We start from the raw sequence: 21,896 nt of genomic DNA, 5'->3' as shown, positions 1-21,896 counted from the left end.
TCTGCCCCCTGCCGGCCAGGAGTGTCCCTACATTGTCTCTCCCCTCTAGATTTGTCTCCATCAAATACGTTTACATTTTAGGCCACTGGATAGGAAATGTAGCATTGTCTTTAATTCAAATCCTGCTGTCTTCCTCTGATGTGTGACTTAATTATCTACAGCTCCAACTCAGTGTAGTTAAGTGTTGTTTGAGTCGGCTCTGTGAGCCAAGTGAACAATGGAAGCCAGCTCCTGCCTGCATGTCTTTTTCTTTCCTTTTTAAAATAAATGAATCCAGGACAGAACAGAAGAATGGTTCTATAATGTATTTGTTAAATACATGTTTAATAGCATTAAGACCCAAACATGGTGAGACCAACAGGCCAACATACAAAACATAGTTCAATATAAATACTGTTAAACATTCAATACACGCATAACACTTTCTATTACCATATCGAAGGTTTTTATACCAAGCATAATGTAAAACTACGGTATTCTCCAAATGATAAGGTTGAGCATCAAGTGATATATGTGCACACCAATCAGGCCAAAACACTTTGGCTGAATGATAAAAGCCAGAAATGGTTCTAAATGAAGAGCCATTTGGGAGCCAAGAGAGCTGACTTATTAATGAGCAGAGCCAAATGATCTGGATCCCTAAAAAGAGCCTGAATTCCCATCACTACTTCAGCTGTGTATGTTAATCTGGTTTACATTTATGTGGTTATATGTACTTATCTTTTGCATTGCTTTTGCTGTGCTTCATTAAAAATACAACTGAAGAAAAATGAAGACATAAAAAGCCCCATAATTCTGTCTCTTCCTATGAGGCTCAGTTATGCCCCTGCAGTCCTCTTCAGCCACAGGGAAGCAGCAGAACTTCCTCTGAAGTACCATCAGACATCCAACCACTCCTATGTTGTCGCTGAATAAGATAAACTAGTATTCCTGAGGGAGTCTACCAGCAAGAGTGAGCAATATGGGAAAAAAAGCACACTGACATTATTATTACAGCATGTCTCCATATTGATGTTGCAATAGTTATTAAGAATCACAAGGTGAAAAGTTTCCCTGAGTTTTGTTACTTAACCTCTGAGCAGCATTGAAATGTGACATAACTGTATATATAGAGAATAATTCAGCTGTTGTATTTGTGAAATTAGAGATTAGATAGAAACTTTATTTATCCCGAGGGAAATTCAAGCTGAAGTGATGTATATTCTACTCTACATTCATATGAGGTCAGGTATTTATCTCTGAACGTTCATCAGAACAGATTCAGTTCAAATGGAGCAGTGAGGACGCACAGCCATACACCCTCTCACCGGAAATAGAGCAATCATCATCCCGGAAAGGGAAATGTCCCCAAAATGAGGTGGTGTTTTTGAACATTCGGCAGAAAACAGCACTCTTGCACACTCGTCTCTGCCTGGGAGGACCACAACAACAGCTCCTTGTTTGAAGTCGCAGATTTTGAAGTGTTGAAACAGTAAGTTGGAGGCTGTCCGCTGAGGCAGGGGGGGCTGACAGGCTAATGTTGTGTCATTTTCCGACTGAGCTGCAGCGATCATGCAGTCATTCAGAAGGCGGCTCTTAAAGCAGCTGTTCGCCGGTAAACTGGCTAACAGTGAACGCTGAAGGGAAAGCGGACAGTGGCGCAGAGTCGAGGGTCGTTTTCAGCAGAAGCTAACGCTAGCTAGCTGTGATTTTGACTTGATTTGAATGTGCAGCTGTTGTTTGGAGCTCGGGAATGGATGACTATTGAACCTACGGAGTGAGCACACGGTTATTAGCTCTGTCTTATACACCGTCTAACGCCAGCAGGCTAATACTGCCCCCCCCCCCACTGCTCGCTAACGTTGGCTATAACGGGGACGTTGTTCGCGAGCTTTTGAGGCGCTGCTGAGCTCGAGGTCAGCTGCTGAGGTGTGGCTGTGGCACGTGACTGTCCGTGAAATCAGCTGACAGATTTTTGGAAAGATCTGGAAAATGTCAGAAAGCACCGGTGCTTCACTTCCCATCAGACCAACATCAGAATATATAGCACAGCCAGAGGAACAGGGCTGGGAGGGTTACTCTACAGCTGGAATCCGATACAATTAGTAACCTAATCCAAGTATCACGATATTAAAGTAACTTGATTACTCTCCGTTACTTTGGATTAACACCAAACATGTAAATAAAGACAAGAGAAAATAAATGTCAGTAAGAAGTATTGATGCCAGTGTGTAAGACAACAGAACAATGGGACCAACAATGGAATGTGTCCTTTGCTCAGTGTATCTTTAAAGGAAAACTGATGTATTTTAATATTGTAATCCTGTTAAATAATCCCAATTTTTACTAAATGGAACTCAAATCCTTCTGTAACTGTAATGGATGTAATCCTTTACTCCCCAAGACTGTAAATCTGTTGAAACAGTGAATTGAAACAAAAATATGAATTACTGATTGTTTTGAACTTCCTCAAGACTCTCAAAGTTAGTCTGATATAACATGGAAAAATGAGTCTGACCACAACATGCAGACAAAAGTTGTGCAGCTGTACAGTGATTGGTTCTGACTCGTGGTCCTACTGGCTGACTGATTCCCTAAGATCTAAGGGATCTGCTAGGTTTATTTTCCATAACCAGGTCAGAAATGTATTGTGTGATTTGTGGTAAGTTGTTCTGCTTTGTGCCAGGGCAGCAGATTTCTGAATGTGCTGAAGTTGTCTGAAATAGTCCATCCTGCTGGAGATTAAAGCATGAATGATTTTCTCTGAATATTGTCTGGACAGGAAACCTCAAATTCTGTTTTTTTCAATGATTAAAATCACTTTTACTTTAGTTGTGAAAAGTTAGATTTTGTTGTAGAGTATGGTGAGAGTTTTCAGCTTGTTGCCATATGCAATGATTTCTTAATACAGTTATTCCATCACCTATTTAGAGTGAGTTGTGAGGTTACATCTATTTCAAACAGCTGAGTCTGGTGACCTTTGAGGGAAATGCGAGTCAGCACTTCTTTCTCTTCCTTGGAAAAGTCAGCAGGCGTACACTGTTTTGCAAAAAGAGGAATATTTTATCACACAAGCTAGAATGGAGTGGGTTAATGCAAAAGATTCTGTGCATCTTAAGAATGGGGGAAAGTGCCCACACTTTAACATTTCCACATTATGTAGCTAGTGGATGTTGTTGCATTCATGCAGCTGTCTCCTGTTGTAGCTCTGAAGGTTAAACATTGACTCAGCAGTTGGAGAAATTTCTCTTCTGGTCTGTCTGGTCTCGCTGCGTCTTTGAAACTTTAAATTTAGCTGCAGTTTGATGCTAAAGTAGTGGTTGTTAAACAACTATAGAGATATGAATTGTTGCATAATATTTCTCCACAGTGCTGTAACTCCTTCCTCCTTTTCCTTCAGTGCGTCATACCCTTCCTATTTACCCCCACTCACAGCGTCAGCATGCAGTACAGTGTTTTCTGTAGTGTCTGTCTGTGTTTGTTATCTAGTGTGCTTGAGGTTCTCTGGCTCCTGAGTCTTCAACAGGGGGTTTTGGTTGAGACAAAAATTCAATTGTCTGAAATATTAACATTAACATGAATCAAAAGTATTATTAGGTAAGTCGTAAATAAAAGAATAATATTGTACATGTACAATATGTATGTAGTAGGTGGTCCCTGCTCGGCCTCTCTGTCAGCTATGGGGTCCTTGGCATGAAAAACCTTGAAGACCCCTGCTCTAGCTAGTTCTAGTTCTGTTTGTCCCACATTAGGGATATAACGACACACTCAACTCACTATTGGATGGAAATATACGATACTGGGTTCACAATTGATTGAATGAGATTAGAAAAAGATTCTCAAACAAAAATCTACAAACTATATTTTCTCTTATAATCCTAAAGCTGTGCAAAACAATGCATATTTCCTTATCTTTGTAAAAGTGACAGTGATGTCTTTGATTGATACAGATACTGACACAAGCGACATAGGACGTCAAACGAGCAAAGTCAAAAATAGACTGCTTTCTCTGCTGTTTAAAAAGAGCACCACAATTAGGGCTGGGACAATATTATCGCATATCTGTATCGCAATTTAGGTGTCTGCCGATATTATGTAGAACTTTCTCATCCTGTATTTACTTTACCGTCGGTTACTCCTTCAGCCACAGTAATAGTATGAAAGTCTTTGCCTCTGTTTGCTTTTTGCAGTTCTGTTACAGTTTGTGCTACAGTGGTAAATAAATATATCTAAATGGCTTCATATAGATAATATAATAAGAGCTGTATTTTGGCATACAATTCTTGCTACTGCAGCTTTAAGTGAGCTTTCCAGTAAGCCAAGCAGCTCCCCTCACTGACTGAATTACACTCTTCTTGTCCTTTTAAGGTGCTTCTGAGAGGCATGAATGACTTTGCAGTTCTCAACACAGGGCGGAAGATGCCCCTCCTTGGACTGGGAACATGGAAGAGTGAGCCAGGAAAGGTAGGGGATGCACCAATCTCCTGTCTGAAAAACAGGCTCCTTTTGATATGATTTCTCTCCTTATAGATGATGTCAGAAAACAGGTAATATTGTGTATTGCTTTCTGTTTCTGCCCATACAGTTCCAGTTCCCATATCCTCTGTCCAGATGCAGATATATGTCTGCAGTTTCAGACGTTAAAGCTGCACTAATCAGTATTTTTATATTAGCAATGAATCAAATGAAATGTGTGAAAAGTACTGATGAGCCCGAAGAGAACTATCACTAGACTCCTATCGGCTCTACGGAGCATTTTAGCCCTTTGAAACTTACGGTTTGGTTCAGTCTTAGCCACTAACAGGTGAACATAGTGGAACCTTTAATAGCTAAAAAGACCAAAACAGCAGAAAAGAGAGTGCATGTTAGAGTCAGGACTATAAAGGAATGCTAACGTTGCCATATGAACTGTATATGGTGTGTAGCCAGTTCAACACCTTGCCAGTTGATGTCAGCATGATAGCATAAATGGTCTATAAGCTGTCTTATTCGGCCACTGTCACAGGTGAAGCAAGCAGTTGTTTGGGCCTTGGAGGCTGGGTATCGCCACATCGACTGTGCAACCATCTATGGCAACGAGGTCGAGATTGGAGAAGCCCTGCAGGACACGCTCGGCCCCGGCAAGGTAAAACATAAAAGAATTAGAAACTTGAGACTGTTCCATAATGCAGAATAACAATATCATGTTCAGTAAGATTTCTCTATCGAGCCTGGTCTTGGTTGTCTCTATTGTCCTGAAATTTCAAGACACTTAATTGTCTGTGCACCAGGCCCTGAGACGAGAAGACGTGTTCATAACATCCAAGCTGTGGAACACCCGACATCACCCAGAGGACGTGGAGCCGGCCCTCCTGAAGACCCTGAAGGACCTGAAGCTGGAGTACCTGGACCTCTACCTCATCCACTGGCCCTACGCCTTCCAGTGAGCTCAACCTAATACGTCTGATAATTAGATAATTAACTCATTATCTCCAGAAAAAAACAGATAACGAGCTAATTAATGTGCAGTCAGAGGAAAACACATTTGTTATCCTGAGATAACGATGTAGTAACATGTTTTGACACTGTGGGATAGCAAGGAATAAATTGTTGAATATAAAAGACTTTAAGTTATGAAACTGCATTTATCTCCCAACTTGTTCTACGTAGACTTTAAACTGAGGCCATATTTTAAGGAGGCAAATGAACAGAAAAACTACAGTTTTTACTTTTTTGCCTCAGTCGGTCCCTGGTTGCTTTTAATCTTTCTTTAAAACGTGGCTCCCTCTTTCTATATCCTAGACAAGGGGACGATCCTTTCCCCAAAAAGGAGGATGGCACCCTGCTGTATGACGACATAGACTACAAGCTGACCTGGGCTGCCATGGAGAAGTTGGTGGAGAAGGGCCTCGTCAGATCCATCGGCCTTTCCAACTTCAACAGTCGGCAGATTGACGACGTCCTGTCAGTCGCCAGCATCAAACCCACTGTTCTACAGGTACAGGCTCTTTGTGATGAGGAAAAGGTCCACTTTAATTGCTCCAAACAGGTTAAGTGTGAGCACACTGAAGCATGCCTCAAGCTACGGATCACCCTGGTATCTCTGTGTTTTGGTTGGGCAGGTAGAGGGCCACCCCTACCTGGCCCAGGTAGAGCTGCTGGCCCACTGTCGGGACCGCGGCCTGGTGATGACGGCCTACAGCCCTCTGGGCTCTCCGGACCGGGCCTGGAAACATCCAGATGAACCTGTTCTGCTTCAGGAGCCTGTGATCGCCGCCCTCGCAGAGAAATATAAAAAGTCTCCTGCTCAGATTATCCTGAGGTGAATTCACTCCTGAATTAACTGATCAGATTGTTCACAGTGCAGAACATACTGGCTTACATAAGATTTCATTTAAAAAAAAAAAAAAAGCTTCAAGTTTTCAAATTCAAAACGATAAACGCTTAAATTTAATTTAATCCTTTTAGGTTTTCACATGTAGGTAACAAAATACGGATCCCATCTCCTTTACTAACACTTCATCTACACCTGCTATTAAAATGCAATCTGTACACAGAATTTGGATAATAAGTAATCCGATCATGCCTTTGCATTCTTATTTCTCTGTCCTCCAGAACAAAACCTGTGCAAGTCATTTGAGTGGTGGCCAATCAGCCCCAGACTCCCCAAAAAAACAACAGATTCTTAATTACTTGTCCCTCCTTGTAAATTCTGCAAATGTTAATAAGCTACTCCTTATCTTGTTTAAGTTTGTCCCGGCGTGTTGCAGGACCAGCATATCTGTGACTAGATAAACAATATGCCTTATTAACAGATGGCAACAAACACCGTCACTCACACCGTGATTTCTTACTGTGCTTCACCGAAGACAAAAGAAGAAATTAGAGGCATGTCTTTTTCAGTTTTCTCACGTGCTCGCTATCTAAATTTGAACAACAACCTATATTTCCTGTTCACTAGAAAGAAATATGTGTATCAGGATGGATGCCAGCATGTTGTACGGATTGTTTATACCTATCTAGAGCCACACACAGCTGAGCCAGACTGCAAGCGGATGAGGTCAGGCAGGACTGATCACATTCAACGCATTTACACCTTGAATTATTAACATGTATTTCCTTATCTGGATAACGTGTCAGAATACAGGTTGCAAAACCATGTGTAAATACAGCACAGTAGCACATAATGTACACATTTGTATTTTCACATTTCCACATCTACATTTAAAAGGTTTGTTAGTATATTGAGTCTTTCTAAATTAATTCCATGTTGCATTAAAGTTCTAAAGTCATTATTGGAGACAACCACAGAATACTTGCAAGGGAGATGGAAAATGACATGCAGTGGTCTGTTTATAAACAGCAAATGAAAGTGTGCTGTGGATCATAAAGTGATTTGCAATAACTTTTTTGGCCAGTTGAGGGCAATGCAACAAGCTGTGCACACAACAGTGGCAGCAAATACAGCATAGAGCTGATAATGCAAACATGCCAGCGTGGCATAAGTAGCAAAAATCATGTGTACATGTACTGCTAATTATTTTCCAAATGATGGTGTAGTGTTGAAGGGCACATTATTGCTGCATCAGTCAAGCTCTATTAAACTCTAGCTAAACGAGAGCCAGTGGCATGCTTTGAAAAGCTGTTTACAGCATGGTCAGGTGTACGTGGTTTGTAGCCGTGGGGCTAAAATAAGCACCTGGTATGGTAAAAGATCTCTCCAGGGAGCGTACATTTCAAGTTTGTTGTATTTGCAGGTGGCAGACACAACGAGGAGTGGTAACAATCCCCAAGAGTGTGACAGAGTCCCGCATCAAAGAGAACATTCAGGTGGGCTAACATTTTCATTCATTTCCAAACTATGAGGCTAGTTTTGTTTATTTCATTTTTTTGAGACATCCTTTTTATAATATCTCATTAAGGTTCACTTTTTTGCCTTAAAGTACTTAAAAGCTACAAAAAAGTTTTATTTACAAGCTGTGCTTGTTTTTTGGCACAACTCTAACTTTCATTTGCAGAGGACGTTGTGTGGGTTGTGAGCGGTTGATTTAATTGTGTTTGTTGGCAGGTGTTTGACTTTACCCTTGAAGCAGAGGAAATGAAAAGCATTACAGCCCTGAACAAAGGCTGGCGCTACATTGTACCAATGATAGAGGTGAGTAGGCTTTATGTGTTGTATCTCTTAAGGGTTGCTATAAAAAGTCCTATATTTGAATTTTCCAGTCTACTGGGAAACTTAATGTCCTATGTAGCTCAGTTTAGAGAGCTAATCTATAGGAGCCTGTGATCATAATACAGCAAGTGTCCTCATTGTCCTGATAGGTCTAAGTATGATTTTAATAGAGGTGAAGCTTCTTTTTTTGTCCTGCAAAAGTCAAATTTAAAGGCCCAGGATATTGGCACAAAATGTCAGATATTGGAAGTTTTAACTTACAAATATTCAGTCAGTCCTGAAAGATTTTCTCAGGCAGTTTGGTGAATAGCAAAAGCAGTTTTCTGTGTGTAATGAGAAGGCACCAGAAGTGCCTTTGAAGCCTGCCAAGTTTAATGGGTCATTTTGGTATTCTTTGACCTACACCGTATGTTGCTATGTTTTTGTGTCTAAGCCACTGTCCCTGAATTTGGTCCAGTATTGAATGAAAGCGCTGCAGCCTGGAGCCATGAAACGGACTACAACGCAATCCTTACGACCAATTGTGTACCATTAATGTGCATCCATTAATAGTGCTCGTTCTTGCCACTGACAAGTGTTTGACAGCACAACCCACAGAGGAATGAAAAATGTTTTGTTCCCTTCACTTGATCTGCTGTGGGTCTTACTGAGTCTGCTGGTAGGGAAGAGTCTGTTGTGTTGTACAGAGAAAGCATACTTTAGTGTTGTGTAAAAGATTTTCAATGTCATGGCTGAATATTTAGCTAATTTCAACAATGTGGATGGCTGCCTGTAATTATTTGAGCTCGAATATGAGGATGAAGAGCTCCTACAAAGTGAAGAGTGGCCGAGGAGAGAGCGAGGACAGGCAGTGGAGGGTACAGCCAGCTGTAATGCTGCAAGGTTCAGGAGACTGGTAGTGGTCCTGACTGGTGGTGCTCAGAGTTAAGGATGTCCAGTGGTCCAGGGAAAATAAAAACATTATTATTTGACACAAAAACATGGGAAAATAAGGTCCAGGTTGAAAAATGCCCTAATTTCCCCTCTAACAAGTGAACATGGCCATGTTACTGAAGAGCAGAGAGAAGTGTATCAACTCTGTGGATGTTGCAGGTGGAAGGAAAGCGCGTTCCCAGGGATGCAGGACATCCTCACTACCCTTTCAACGACCCCTACTGACGCCTCACACTACGACCTGAATCTGTGCCTTCAACAACCCCACATCACTAATAAACGTTCCTGGATCCTGACATCAGTTTGTCTTTAGATCATGTCAAATCCTGCACTTATCATTAGAACATTTCAACTTACTGTTGGTGATGAAGACTGGAAATATCTGGTATGACTATACATACTGTACGTCTTATTTTTTAAATAAACATTTTGTTACTTCAGTTGCAGGTGTCTTTATTCAGGAATGAACTCCAGTGGAACAATGTAGGGTTGTACAGTGAGGGAATGTTAGTCAAACAATAAATAGAGATAAACACTAGATCTTTTATACTGTGATGCAGAAGTTGATTTCAAAGACAGTTTCAGAAACTACACAGAAATATAATTATTAAGTGGTGCATTACAACCAACAGTCACGACATACAGTTTCATTCAGTCATTAGTTCAAGTGACAGTGTTGGTGCTTTATACTGTTTCAGCAAGGATGAGGGCGTCTCAGTCAAATCACACAATGAAGGTACAAAACCATCCAATTCACACACCGTCATTTTTTTAATCCTAAAACTATAATATGCAACATTTCCACATTAAAATGTCTATAAACACCATATATGTAGTTATATGTTCTATATGTAGTTAAGTTGTGTACCATTATCCCAAATTCAGTAGTCATTTTATTCAGGTAATGCTGCGTTTCACTGGTCACCTGTCAAGCCTCTTTGCGTATGTGTTGTGGCTGTCTGTCATAAATTGACTTTTTATCCAGTTTCAGGCCACATTTTTATGATTCTTCTTCAGTCATCAGACGTTTGGATCTTAAGTTATCAGAGAAACAAGCTGAACTAACACCCTTTGTCCACCAAACAGCATCAGAGAAACACTGATTCTTAAGGTGGAACTGCTTTATTTAGTGTTTTTACCAGTTCTTGTCAGCAGGTCCTTTTTTGGGAGCGGAGGAGACCTCTGTTGATAATCTGGCTCCGTCACAATGAACACTGAAGGATTTCTAACCAGGAGAAGCTGACTGCAGTGACAATAGTGTTGGTAAGACAACAACTCCCATGATCCCACGCTGCTTCCCACAACGTCATCAAACGTAGTCTTTTGTTATTGATGTGAGAGACCTCTGCAGCGTCAGTTATTACATATTGTTCGTTTAAACTGAAGGTATGTCATGTTTACACTTTTACAAAAGCATTCAAATCAACATGGCGTACATTCAATTGATAAACAACAACCACAATATAAAAATAATGACATATTTTAATAAGCACGTGGCTGGTTCAGTAATGGAGGACAATCAGTGGTCTGTGTCGGTAGTCTTTGCTCCTGCAGCGCCTCCTCTAAGGCTTCCTCCATTGTCAGTTTGGGAGCTCTGTGCTTGCGAATGTACTGTGGAAAGAATGAAGACATGTTGAACACAAACTTAATGTGTGTGTGAATTATCTACATGTTTGAGAACAGTGTCATCTTGATAATGCAGTATGGAATGTAATAGCAATTTAAAGGATGGCTGGTTTGTGTTCATTTCACATGTCTCATGACAGACAACTCCCTCCTGTTGAGTCAAAGGAAAAGCTCAGTTGTAGGTTTGTGACTGTGTGTGTGTGTGTGTGACGGTGTGTGTAAGCATGCTTTACCTCCTTGGTGTCCTCCAGCGTGGTGTATCTGTAGTTTGGTGGTTCCAGGCTCTTTACCAGGCTGGAATGAAGATGGCGGCTGCTTTCAATGAACCGCCTCGTCATGGCGAGTTGCTGCTTCAGCAGTTCATTGAGTGCAAATACAGCTGGGTTGAAGGTGCTGAGAGCTGAGGACAAACACACACACACACACACACACACACACACACACACACACACACACACACACACACACACACACACACACACACACACACACACACACACACACACACACACACACACACACACACACACACACACACACACACACACACACACACACACAGAAGAATCAGTACGATGGCTTTAGCACTCCCAAGCACAAAACACATAAACTGGGTTTATGGAAAATACAGTCTCTATTACAGGAAGAATATGGTGAAATAAGGAAGACCGATAGTACCTTCAAATCTGTAACTATGTAGCTAAAGCCAGGAGATAGTTTGTTTAGCTTAGCATGAAGGCTGTATATGGTGAAACAGCCCCAACATGCTGAGTCGTTTAGGGCTGGGCTCGGGCCTTCTTTTATCTATAGACCAGGCTCTGGTTGGACTCGAGCTCATTTAACTTCCCTCCTTTCCTTTTCTCCATAGTGTATGTGTGTGTATTTGTGTGTGTATTAGTGAGCGTGAGCATCACAGAGCACTTTTTAACTTGTGTCCTTTCATTGTGCCCATAGTCTGTGTGTGTTTTTGCATGTATCAGAGAGAGCCTAACTGGTGATGGTCTCGGGTCAGGCTAGGGCTGGACTGTTTGGTCTGTGGAGGGCTGTAGTCTGGCTCTGTCCAAAGGTAACACAATCCACCTGTAAAACTCCTTTCACACAATCAGCATTCACACTCTCCCCCCTTTCTGGCTCAATGCTATGACGCGTTGTTCTACATTATTGGTTTTTTTGCAGTCTATGGGAACAACGTGCAACGGCGGACAGCAAGGTGAGCGAGTCTGATTGGACTGGAAGAAGAAACAAGGAGACAGGTCACTGGAACTTTCTCCGGTTTGCTAAACCACTGGCACTGTGCCATATATCAACAACATACTGAAAATGCTGAGTGACAGAGGCATTGCTCACAGGCCAAGACAAGTAAGAAATACTGCTTTCTGCTGTTTACTAGCCCTGTTTCTGTGCGCTGTGACGTTGAATGTGACACATCAGTAAAAAAAATGCAGAAAGGCAAACTCATCTACAGACAATGGGAAAGGAGTCAAAGCTGCGTTTCAAAAACCTGTTTAATGTTTAATGCATACTATTTCTGTGACACAGGCAGAGATTTCCTGGAGTCTTGCCAAAAGTCTAGATGTTAAATTAAGCTAACCACCTCCTAGCTCTCCTGTTATATTTAGCATAAAAGGGTTAAGTTAGTTAATCTCCTCATCTGTCAGTAAAACAGTGTATTTCCCAACATGTTGAAATATTCCTTTAATCCCTAAACAGTCATCAATCATGGTGTGATTTTGGACACAAAGTTCCTGTTAGCTATGACCAACAGCTAGTATCAGTCACTGTATGTCAGTCCAAAGGTTTTCTAACACAGGGTTCCAACTCTTATTAAGAAATCATATTCCAGGACCCTTCCAGGACATTTTCCAGGAATGAAAAAATAAAATCTACAGGACAGCATTGCTCACAAACAGTCAAACAATTTAGCAGTAGGCCTCATAGATGGTCAGCATTGATGGGACACTGTGTGTTAGCTTGCTTTGTTTTTACAGTTTACAATGAGGTTTAAGTAGGCAATCTAAGTAAGGGGCTGAAATACATTTCCAGGACATCAATTATTTCCAGGATATTTTGTCATTTCAATCCATTTCCATGTGTTTCCATAACTTGAAAATTAGTCTCTAAATTTCCAGGTTTTCCATGATGCCTGTGAACCATGATTTTAGTTACCACCTGGATGCAGGAGCAGGTTTTTTAATATTTACAAGTCTTCTACGTGTATTTATGTTGTATGGTTGGTTGTGTTGCGTTCTGTTTAATTGGGTCTTACCTTCCACCATTTCTGCACTGAGAGTATGAGTGAGCACTGGGGAGGGATCCAGGTAGGTCATACCCACTGCTGGACCCACAGGAGCCATACCTGAGGGAGGGGAGCCAGAGATAAGAAACACAAATACTGAGCTGAACATGATGACTACTGTGAAGAAACAGTGATAGTGATGATTAGTGGCACTACCATATGTTAAATGTGTGGCAGACTAACCGGGCCATGTGTGAACCAGTGGATTAGACTGAGTCTGTACTGCTGCCTCTTTTAAAACCTTTCTAGTTGAAGCACGCCTCCTCGACTGGTGAGATGAGGTCCGGCTGCCATGTGAGACCGAGGATCTGGAGGATCTGGAGCCCCTGTTTCTGCTGAGTGTTTGGCTGTGATCTGAAGTCTGTGAGGTGTAGGAGCGTCCTGTGTCTGAGAAAGCGCTCGAGTAATCATCTTCTGTCCTCCCACGGGACACGTCTAAATCAGAAGCCTGCTCTCTGACTTCCGACACCTCCTCCTCTCCATCTCCATGTCCTTGCAAGTCCTCTGAAACCTGGCTGGTGCTGTAATTTGGCTCTGTCCTGCTCTCGCTCTCAAAGTCACTTTGGTAGTCCAGCAGGTCCTCCTCCTTCAGCTGCTGTTCCTCCTCTTTCTCCTTCAATCTTGGCAGCTGATGTCTGTTTGGGGGTCCAGGAACAGGGGCGCTGACTCCTCTCTGTTTAGGCAGCAGGAAGAAGGTAAACACATCAGACTAAGGAGTCCTTCAGGGGATTCAACAAGATCCCCAGCAACAAGAGAAAAAGCTCAATTTTACTGTCATTCATTTTTCAACCAGCAAATGTATGAGACTGACTAGCGCAATCCTTCTGCTGTCAATGACAATTTTATTTTCAAAATGAAAAATTTAAAACAGGTTGGTTTTATTTTTGTTTTCTGTTGTTTTTTTTTTTCAAATCTAAAAATGGCTTTTGGTTTCCTCATTGCACACGAAAATCCAAAGTACACTGCCTCAGAGGGGAGTGTGCTATACTGGAGATCTTTACAGAGATAATACATTTGCCTCATTTTTTCAGCTCCAAGCCAAATATCGCTTTCCTCGACCACATTGTTACCGCTACCTTCAATGCAGGCATTTCGTACTGGAGTGTATCCCAGAGTATACAACTAAACCAAAGAGTTAACTTCTCTTACAGCAAAACTCTCAAAATTTGATCTCCTACTTTGTCACACCTTTATGGTACCAGTAGATGCCAGTCATCTCAGGGAAGCTTGGGTGTTCCTGTGACAGATGAATTATGGGAGGAGGAACTGTCTGCTATATGGAGCTGTTCTGTCAAAACTAGATATCGATTCATTCAGTTTAAAGCCCGACACCCACTGCATTACTCCAAAGCTAAACTTAGTCAGATATTTGGCTCAGTTTCTCCCCTGTGCGACAGATATGGTACCGCCAAATGATCACACTTATTCTGGCACTGTCTAATACTAGATCATTTCTGGTGTGCCCGTAATTTGGCAATATTTGGTCGTTCTGACAAGACAAGGGCCCTTCTCTCCCATCAAAAGCAGTGAGTGTCCATCGTCCCCATGTTGTAGGAGGTGGCTCAATGAAATGCTTTCTGTTGTTTGGATGGAATTCAGACTCGTTTTAGCAAAGAGGAATCCACTAAATTATTTTTATACGTTTGTGTAGGTTTAGCCATCATTCTCATCAATTATTCATACATTTTACTCATCAATTTACAATGTGTGTGCAATGTGAGAGCACAGAGCACGGACATAAGCGAACATCTAGGTCTTTAACAAGTTCTGTTTAACCACTTTGGCTGGCGTTTGTTTCTCAAACATCAACGTAACATTAGCTATGTGTGTGCAGTTTTTTCAGTGCAGAAGATTGTAACAGACTTTTTAGGTATGTTCATTTTTAGATCATTACTTAAAGCTGCACTAATCAATATTTTTATTTTAACAATGGGTCAGAGCATGAAGTGTAATGTGAAAGATGTCTGACGTTGTTTTGAACTGTCTGCAGTTCCCTTCAGCAGCTCTGAAGAGCTTTTTGGCATCTTTCAGATCATTGTTTTGGTTTTATGCCCCTCAACTTTACTGTTATAGCTCAGGCTCCCATCACCTCTGTTTCCAGCGGCAGCAGGCAGCTGTTTTCAGCAGAAAAGCTCTAATATCCCACTGTGCACCACTTTCTGCACTAGCAGGTGAACATAGTGGAGCATTTAGCAGCTATAGACAGACATTTTTCTTGGGAGTTGACAGGGACCAAAACAGAGCTAGAAGTGAGTGAATACCAGACTTACATTTGTCAGGCTGACACAAACACAACTCCAAGTGAATGCCAATGCTGCTCTGTGTCTAACAGATTTGCTGTATTGACTTAGAAGGTGTTAATATTTCAGTGCTGTGTGTACAGCCAAAATAACAGGCAAAGCAGCTTTAAACAAATCTCTCAAATTGTTTCATAATGGACACAAAAAATAACCTTCCTTTAAGTTTGAATTACTTAAGCATTGCAATATAGTACACATGCAAATAGCATTATTCACCGTACTTAATGCTGTCATTACCAACCTCCTTTACAGGTGTTTCCTCTGTAAATCCAAGGTCGTCTAATGTCATCACATTTATCTTGAAGTCTGCAATAACACAAGATAACAGAGCAGCAATTTTAGGTCACATATTTCTCAAATTCTCTAATTCTTGCCTCCCTCCACCTGTTGCCAGTTAGGTTCAAGATTGATTTTTTTAAGACCCAACATGGTCTAGCCTCTAGTTAAAATACGAACCTCTTGACTTCACACACTCATGGTTGTACCTGTTAACTGTCCCTAGGTCAAGGCTGGAGACTAAGCGTGACCAGGCTTTTACCCTCAGGGGCCCTAGGCTCTGGAATTTGCTGCCCGAGGATCACTTGCTGTAAAATCTTTGCTTAAAACATATCTTTACAGGAAAGCCTTAGTGATGCATGGCTTTCAAATGTTGGTGTTGGTGCTGTGTTGTTTTATTTTCTTTTATTCTCACATTTTAACTGTATTTATGGTTACGTATATTTTTGTTTTATTCTTATGTATTTTGTCAAGCATTTTGCAACCTTGTTTAGATACACGAGTGCTATAAAAATTAAGTTATTATGTTATTCATTCAAACTCTACAGAGGGAAGATTCATGTACCTTGTTGTCCATCTAGGATGCATGACGTAAGGAGAAAAGAATAAAACATGGTGAATGAACAAAAACACCACGTTTCATCTCCTGTATGCAAAATGAGAGGCTAAGCATTTTGTAATCAGTAAATCATTAAAATAAGAACTCTGAGACATTGTTAGAACTGGAATACACTGCTGATTTTAAGTCCTATTGGCTTCTTAGCAGCTACAACACTAACTGCCATCTTTCCTGATGTTTTTTATGCCCTGAGAATTTCTTTCACCTTCAGAGGACACTGTGCTCCTCTCACTGTGGGGGTCTTCAGAGCCAGGCCCAACAGGGAAGAGCTCCTCCAGAGAGAGCACCTCACTGCGGCCTGACATAGAGGAGAGGGACCGCGGTGGACTCTGCGCCCTGTGAGGGGAGTGCAGTCTCCCCAGAGGGGAAGGGGAGACACGGGGAGGAGAGGGGGACGGGGAGAGCACAGAGGGGCTGAAGTGAGCCTGAGCCTGACCGGTGAATCGAAAAGGAGAGCTGCGGTGAGAAGGAGAGGCAGGGGAGCGGGGTGGAGCTGTATTGGAGGATGATGAGGGAGGGACAGCGGCGGGAGAAGGTGTGGCGTGGACCTTCCAATGGCTTTTGCTCAACATCTGTAAGAGAGAAGTATAGTATTGTTTTGAACTGAAAGAACTGTCAGCCACAGAGATTCTGCAGGGTTAAGATATTAAGACCCTTTAAAACCACATTGAATGCAATGTAATACCTGTTTTATGATTATACCGGCCAAAGTTTGGAAGAGCGTTGGAAAAACAGGGACGATATGGCCAAGAATGATTCATTATCAGTACTTACCAGCAGTATATAACAATAATTTAAAACAATCAACGTGGCCTAGACCCAGTTAAGCAGCAGACAATGGATGGATGGATTAACCAATGAAAAATGTATAATTCATTTAAGTTCATTATATTTTAGCCTCCTGCAGCACAATCCACTGTCTCAACAATCTTCTTTTCACTGTGTAACATCTCCCAACAGCTCACAAAAAACCATTCTGCACATCACATTACTGCCTACAGCAGGCAAGAGAAAATATTTATGTCTTTAGTAGATTAAATGTAATACTTTTTAACACATTCTAAGGCCTCGAGAAAACGTTTCAATACTTGCAGATGCATACATGTTTTTGCATTGTTAACAACCACCGTGTTAAAACACTGAGTTTGTGAGTCTCATTTGATGTGATACATGCAACCTCCAAGTTCATATTTCTGTCTCTACTTCCTTTAGGTTAAACTGGTATATTAATCCTCCAGGTTGATTCATGGAATATATATATATGTATTAGCATATATTGTGTATATATTTAATTACTTTAAGGTACATAGGCACTTATTATATTTATATTTACATTTTCACTTGTATATACAGTATATACCTATACATACATTTCTATTCTATATATTGTGTAAGTAGAACTGTAACAATAAAGTATTATGCCCTTTCATCATAACTCAGTTAACCAGAACAGACACAGTTTTAATAGCTTGGAAATGCACGACTGGATCAAAGACTCCTTGCCAAGTGGTACCCTTTAGTACAGAGAGATTTTGAACACCCTCTCCCATAAAAGATTACAGGCTGTCGTAAAAGGAAAGATGAGCTATATTATATATATTTCATGCAGACCTTAAAAACATACTTCTAATGGGCATGGAAGACCCCTCTCATAAACCTATTTATACAACACACCACATGATATGGTTTCTGATGACTGGTTAACCTAACACTCACATACATGTAGTGGACTGGACACAATACATTACTAAATTAATATGATTAATCAACATACATTTTTATGTATATTTAGGTTTATTTGTATCATTTTTTTCCCTTTCTTTATTTTCCCCCACCCTTTTATTGTTATTTTTCCCATTATTTAATCTTGTTTATTTCCCCCCCTTCTTTAATTTTAATGTCTCTTTGTGAAGCTTAACTGACACTGCCAGTCCAAAGTCGTAGTGACTGACATGCGTTAGCACATGTTCTGTATCATTTCCGGTGTACATCGTTTCAAAAATGGTATGAAACGTAGTACATAATACATTCTGTATACAATTAGTATGTAGTATGGAACAGGGATGCCGGTACTGACTCCATGACTATGACCATGACTGCGCTTTGCCTCGCCTGAGGCATGATGGGAACTGTAGTGCCGTGACAAATTGGGGCGTTTGTGATACATATTTTAAAATATTAGTATATTTTGACAGAGCTAAAGCTCAGAATGTCCCATCAACACGGTTTTATATGTGGACATACAAAAATAGGCAAAAAGTCTTAATATGTGTGTACTGTTTTGTGAGCCACATTAAAGACAAATTTCCGTTGCTTTGTTACAGTCAAGTTTTGTCTGAATCAGAAACTGTTTGAAAGTTTGAAAAACTGTCCTAGAACATGTATAGAACCATTGCCATTTGAACTGATTAGGCATTAGCCCAACCTATCCTAAAATAACAATACATAACATGCATAGCTAAGACACGTACTGAAAATGGCATAAGACTGTAAATAAAGGGAGTGGAAATAAATTATCAACAGCCCAGGTTCAAAGATAAAAGGTACCTTGTCCGCTGGTCTCCCAGGTATTAAGAAGCTGTTGTCTATTGAATCCAATGACTCTCCAAGCAGTTTCCTCATGTCCTCTTCATCACTTTCCAGACTCACACCACTCACTACTCTCACTGACTTTGTCTCCGAACCTGCCGAAGGGACTACAGCATCAGCAGCTCTGGACCTGGACCTAACACCAACATCTGGGCCTTGATGGGACCTAGCAGCAGCAGCAGCAGCATTACTATTATTCACAGCCTTTGTTGTGTTATTCTTGGGGAAAACTTTCCCCTTCAGGCTCTGGTCACTGCTGGACTGAGCTGCTGAGAGCTGCACAGAGGCCTCCAGGGACTGGGCTGCCGGCGGTGGTGGAATCCCCATGTCTGAGGTTTGATTCTCAGCCGGTTTTAGCCCCTGTCCGGCCTGCTTGCGGCTGCGGATGCGGCTCTCAATTTGAGCCAGTCTACTCAAAGCAGCATTCTGGGAGCCTCGCTGGGAAGATGACACATACCTGACCAGAGGGGGTGAGAGGGAGCAGAGGTGAACATTATATTTTGAGTTGAATCAGCAGGAGTGGAACGGACGTGTAGAAATCTTTTTGGCGTTGAGTCATTGATGTTATGGTTAGAGGAAAACTGTCCTGAGACACTTGATGAAGGAGAAATAAAACTGGGATTAAATGTGCCAATACTAGGCCTACTGGTAAATTATATGACCATTTGTGAGCAAGTACTATCCAGAATTGTCAAGAAAATGTCCTGGGAAATTATTTCTTAAAAAGAGTGTGAACTCCTGCACACATTGAACTGTACCTGGGTTCAGGCTCCTGCTGCATTTGGCTCTTGCTGACAGGCGAGTAGCTGCTGTTGATTGCAGGTGGTGGAGCCTTCTTCAAGAACCTGCTCCGTCCTCCACCCAGGGAGCTCTGAGGTCTGAGATCCTGGCAGGACAACAACAAGGAGGGCTCAGGCAGAATCACAGAGAGTGGATTTAGGAACATCCCACTGTGGAAGTGTCCTGAGCGATACAGCAGGGTTGTTTACCTCAGTAGAATCCCCCCGGGTCTTCCCAGCAGCAGCAGAGCCCGCGGCGTCCGCTCCATGCTCAGGGGCAGAGCTGACTGAGGACAGGTCACTCAGATCTGAGATTAAAGTGTGTGTATTTGGGGGAGCAGACCTGGTTTTCACAGACCCACCCACAGCACCCTTAAGAGAAGGAGAGGAAGAAAAGACACGTTTCTGCTGTTACTCACGTGTGTCACAGCATCTATCATAGTAATTCATTGAAACAAGCTTGAAACTCACCGCATGTCCCCGTGTTGTGGCTGCAGGCTCCGGCACGGACTCAGCGCCCCCTCCGCTGGTCCTCTTGGCGGACAGCAGTGCCTGAGCCCGGTCCAGAGCGGAGCTTCGACCGCCTCGTTTCCACATCTTTAAACTGACGCTCTTCCTTACGCTATCTGGCTAACTTTTACTTAATACACTTGATATTGATTGATACATGATAGTACACGCTGTGTGGACAGTAGCAATCCCAGAGTGGGACTGTTTCATCCCGCCCTGGAGACAGTAACGTTAGCTTGCTGGCTAGAGGCTAAACCCGTGTTTGCTAGCTAACGTTAACTCCACACGGTGCTAAAAAGTGTCTCAGGTTCATTTAGAGGTCATTTATAACCTATACAACCTCACATCCATTAGGAAACATAAAAACAGCTCATAATGTTGCCAACTTCTGACCGTACTTTGCTTTACTTCGTACATAGCGACCACACAGGCGTCCCTTGTTTCCAAGGAACAGCTTTCTTCTTCTTTGATGTTTTACGGCAGTTGGCAACCTTAACGGTACATTACTGCCCCCTTCCGGATATGTTTCTACTCCATTTGAAATTACTCACAGGGGAAATACTACAAGTAAAAGTCCTCAATTCAAAACCTTACTTAAGTAAAAGTCAAAGTATAAAAAGGACTCATTGCACAGTAAAATGTTTTCTATTATATCTGATGTTTTTGGATTAATATTACTGCTGCATTAATGTGTATGTGGCATTCTACTGCTGTAAATGTTTATTGTTGATTTGAACTTAAAGTGCAAGTACCTCGAATTTATACTTAAGTACAGTATTTGAGTAAATGTAGCTACCTGGCCTCTACTCTGTTTTCCTTAACTGTGTCCATCACTTGTCTTCTGTGTATTTTCTGTATTTTGCTAGGAAGTTTTGTTGCACTGTCTTTGTACTGTTCCCTATGGAAGCCCATCTCTACCAATATGACAGGAAAAAAAGGAATCTTTAAGTCATTATAATTAGAAACTTTCTCATTATTTTGACTTAGTATGTCATTGTAATGAGAAACCTAAATTATAATAGGCCTGTGTGTTGATTCCTCATATCCTCCAAAGCAACAGAATCAAGTGAATGAGACAAAGTTTGGCAGACCAAATGGATACTGTCATTGAACACTACTTTGCAAAGTGGGTATTCTCAGTTCAGCCATCTGTAGCCATGCTGTCTGCCAGACATTTGTAACTGCTGGTCAATGAAGGATGCTACGGAAACGTATTGCATTCACTTGAAAATTAATTCAGTTTGTTTTTCGGAGTAATCTTTTTTTCTGTTTTTCATTGTAATTTATTTTTATGGTTGTTTTTTTGGAGTCATTTTTTTCAGATTTTCTGAATACATTTTTTTTTTCTGTTTTTCTGACAATTTTTTTTCCTGAGTTTAGAGAGCGTTTGAAACAATAGACGCATTCATTCCTTTATTGAGAGGTCTATTTAACGGAAACAAACATGACCGGCTTGTTTAGTTCAATCAAGTTATACTTTGATCTGGGTTTAAGACACTGGGAGATAGTCCTGTCTTTAAGTCATATAGATGGTATTATCATTAGTTTGTCGACTCCACGCAGGCACCTGAGGACTTTGTGTTTGTTCAGAAGGAATCAGATCTGCTAGACATAGCAATATATACATAGCAAAATTGACCCGGTATGGTAGATAGTTGAAGATGGGGCATGTATGTGCGGGCAGTCACCATAGGTCCATGGGAGTCACTTGCAGGTTGGAGGTTCTCGTGGGAGTTTGAAGTATCTCGATAATTCAGGAAAAAAATTACTCCAAAAAACATGGGGGAAAAAATTACTACGAAAAACAGAAAAAATTACTCAGAAAAACAGGAAAATA

The 21,896-nt window shown here is 41.3% G+C and overlaps 2 protein-coding genes across 3 annotated transcripts; one reads left to right on the top strand and one right to left on the bottom strand.

Moving 5' to 3' along the window:
• Positions 1 to 1,311: 1,311 nt before the first annotated feature.
• Positions 1,312 to 9,504, top strand: akr1a1b (aldo-keto reductase family 1, member A1b (aldehyde reductase)). 2 transcript variants are annotated; one of them, XM_051377716.1, is made up of 9 exons: positions 1,312 to 1,471; positions 4,348 to 4,443; positions 4,985 to 5,104; positions 5,250 to 5,401; positions 5,761 to 5,956; positions 6,081 to 6,280; positions 7,716 to 7,788; positions 8,027 to 8,113; positions 9,224 to 9,504. In XM_051377716.1, the coding sequence occupies exons 2-9, from the start codon at positions 4,363 to 4,365 to the stop codon at positions 9,287 to 9,289; spliced, it is 975 nt and encodes a 324-aa protein (XP_051233676.1). In that variant the 5' UTR covers positions 1,312 to 1,471; positions 4,348 to 4,362; the 3' UTR covers positions 9,290 to 9,504. The 2 variants fall into 2 exon arrangements, with proteins under 2 accessions (XP_051233676.1, XP_051233677.1); XM_051377717.1 differs by lacking the exon at positions 1,312 to 1,471 and adding an exon at positions 2,397 to 2,403.
• An 83-nt stretch (positions 9,505 to 9,587) lies between these two features.
• On the bottom strand, positions 9,588 to 20,522 carry cunh19orf44 (chromosome unknown C19orf44 homolog). Its single transcript, XM_051377714.1, has 10 exons — positions 20,021 to 20,522; positions 19,760 to 19,921; positions 19,529 to 19,656; positions 18,729 to 19,227; positions 16,387 to 16,753; positions 15,528 to 15,592; positions 13,170 to 13,659; positions 12,957 to 13,046; positions 10,924 to 11,090; positions 9,588 to 10,675 (listed from the first exon to the last, which is right to left on the bottom strand). The coding sequence occupies exons 1-10, from the start codon at positions 20,144 to 20,146 to the stop codon at positions 10,547 to 10,549; spliced, it is 2,223 nt and encodes a 740-aa protein (XP_051233674.1). The 5' UTR covers positions 20,147 to 20,522; the 3' UTR covers positions 9,588 to 10,546.
• Positions 20,523 to 21,896: the final 1,374 nt, after the last annotated feature.

The sequence above is a fragment of the Dicentrarchus labrax genome, unplaced genomic scaffold (assembly GCF_905237075.1).
Source record: "Dicentrarchus labrax unplaced genomic scaffold, dlabrax2021, whole genome shotgun sequence".
NCBI classification, from domain to species: domain Eukaryota; kingdom Metazoa; phylum Chordata; class Actinopteri; family Moronidae; genus Dicentrarchus; species Dicentrarchus labrax.
This window is presented reverse-complemented; position numbering and strand designations above follow the sequence as displayed.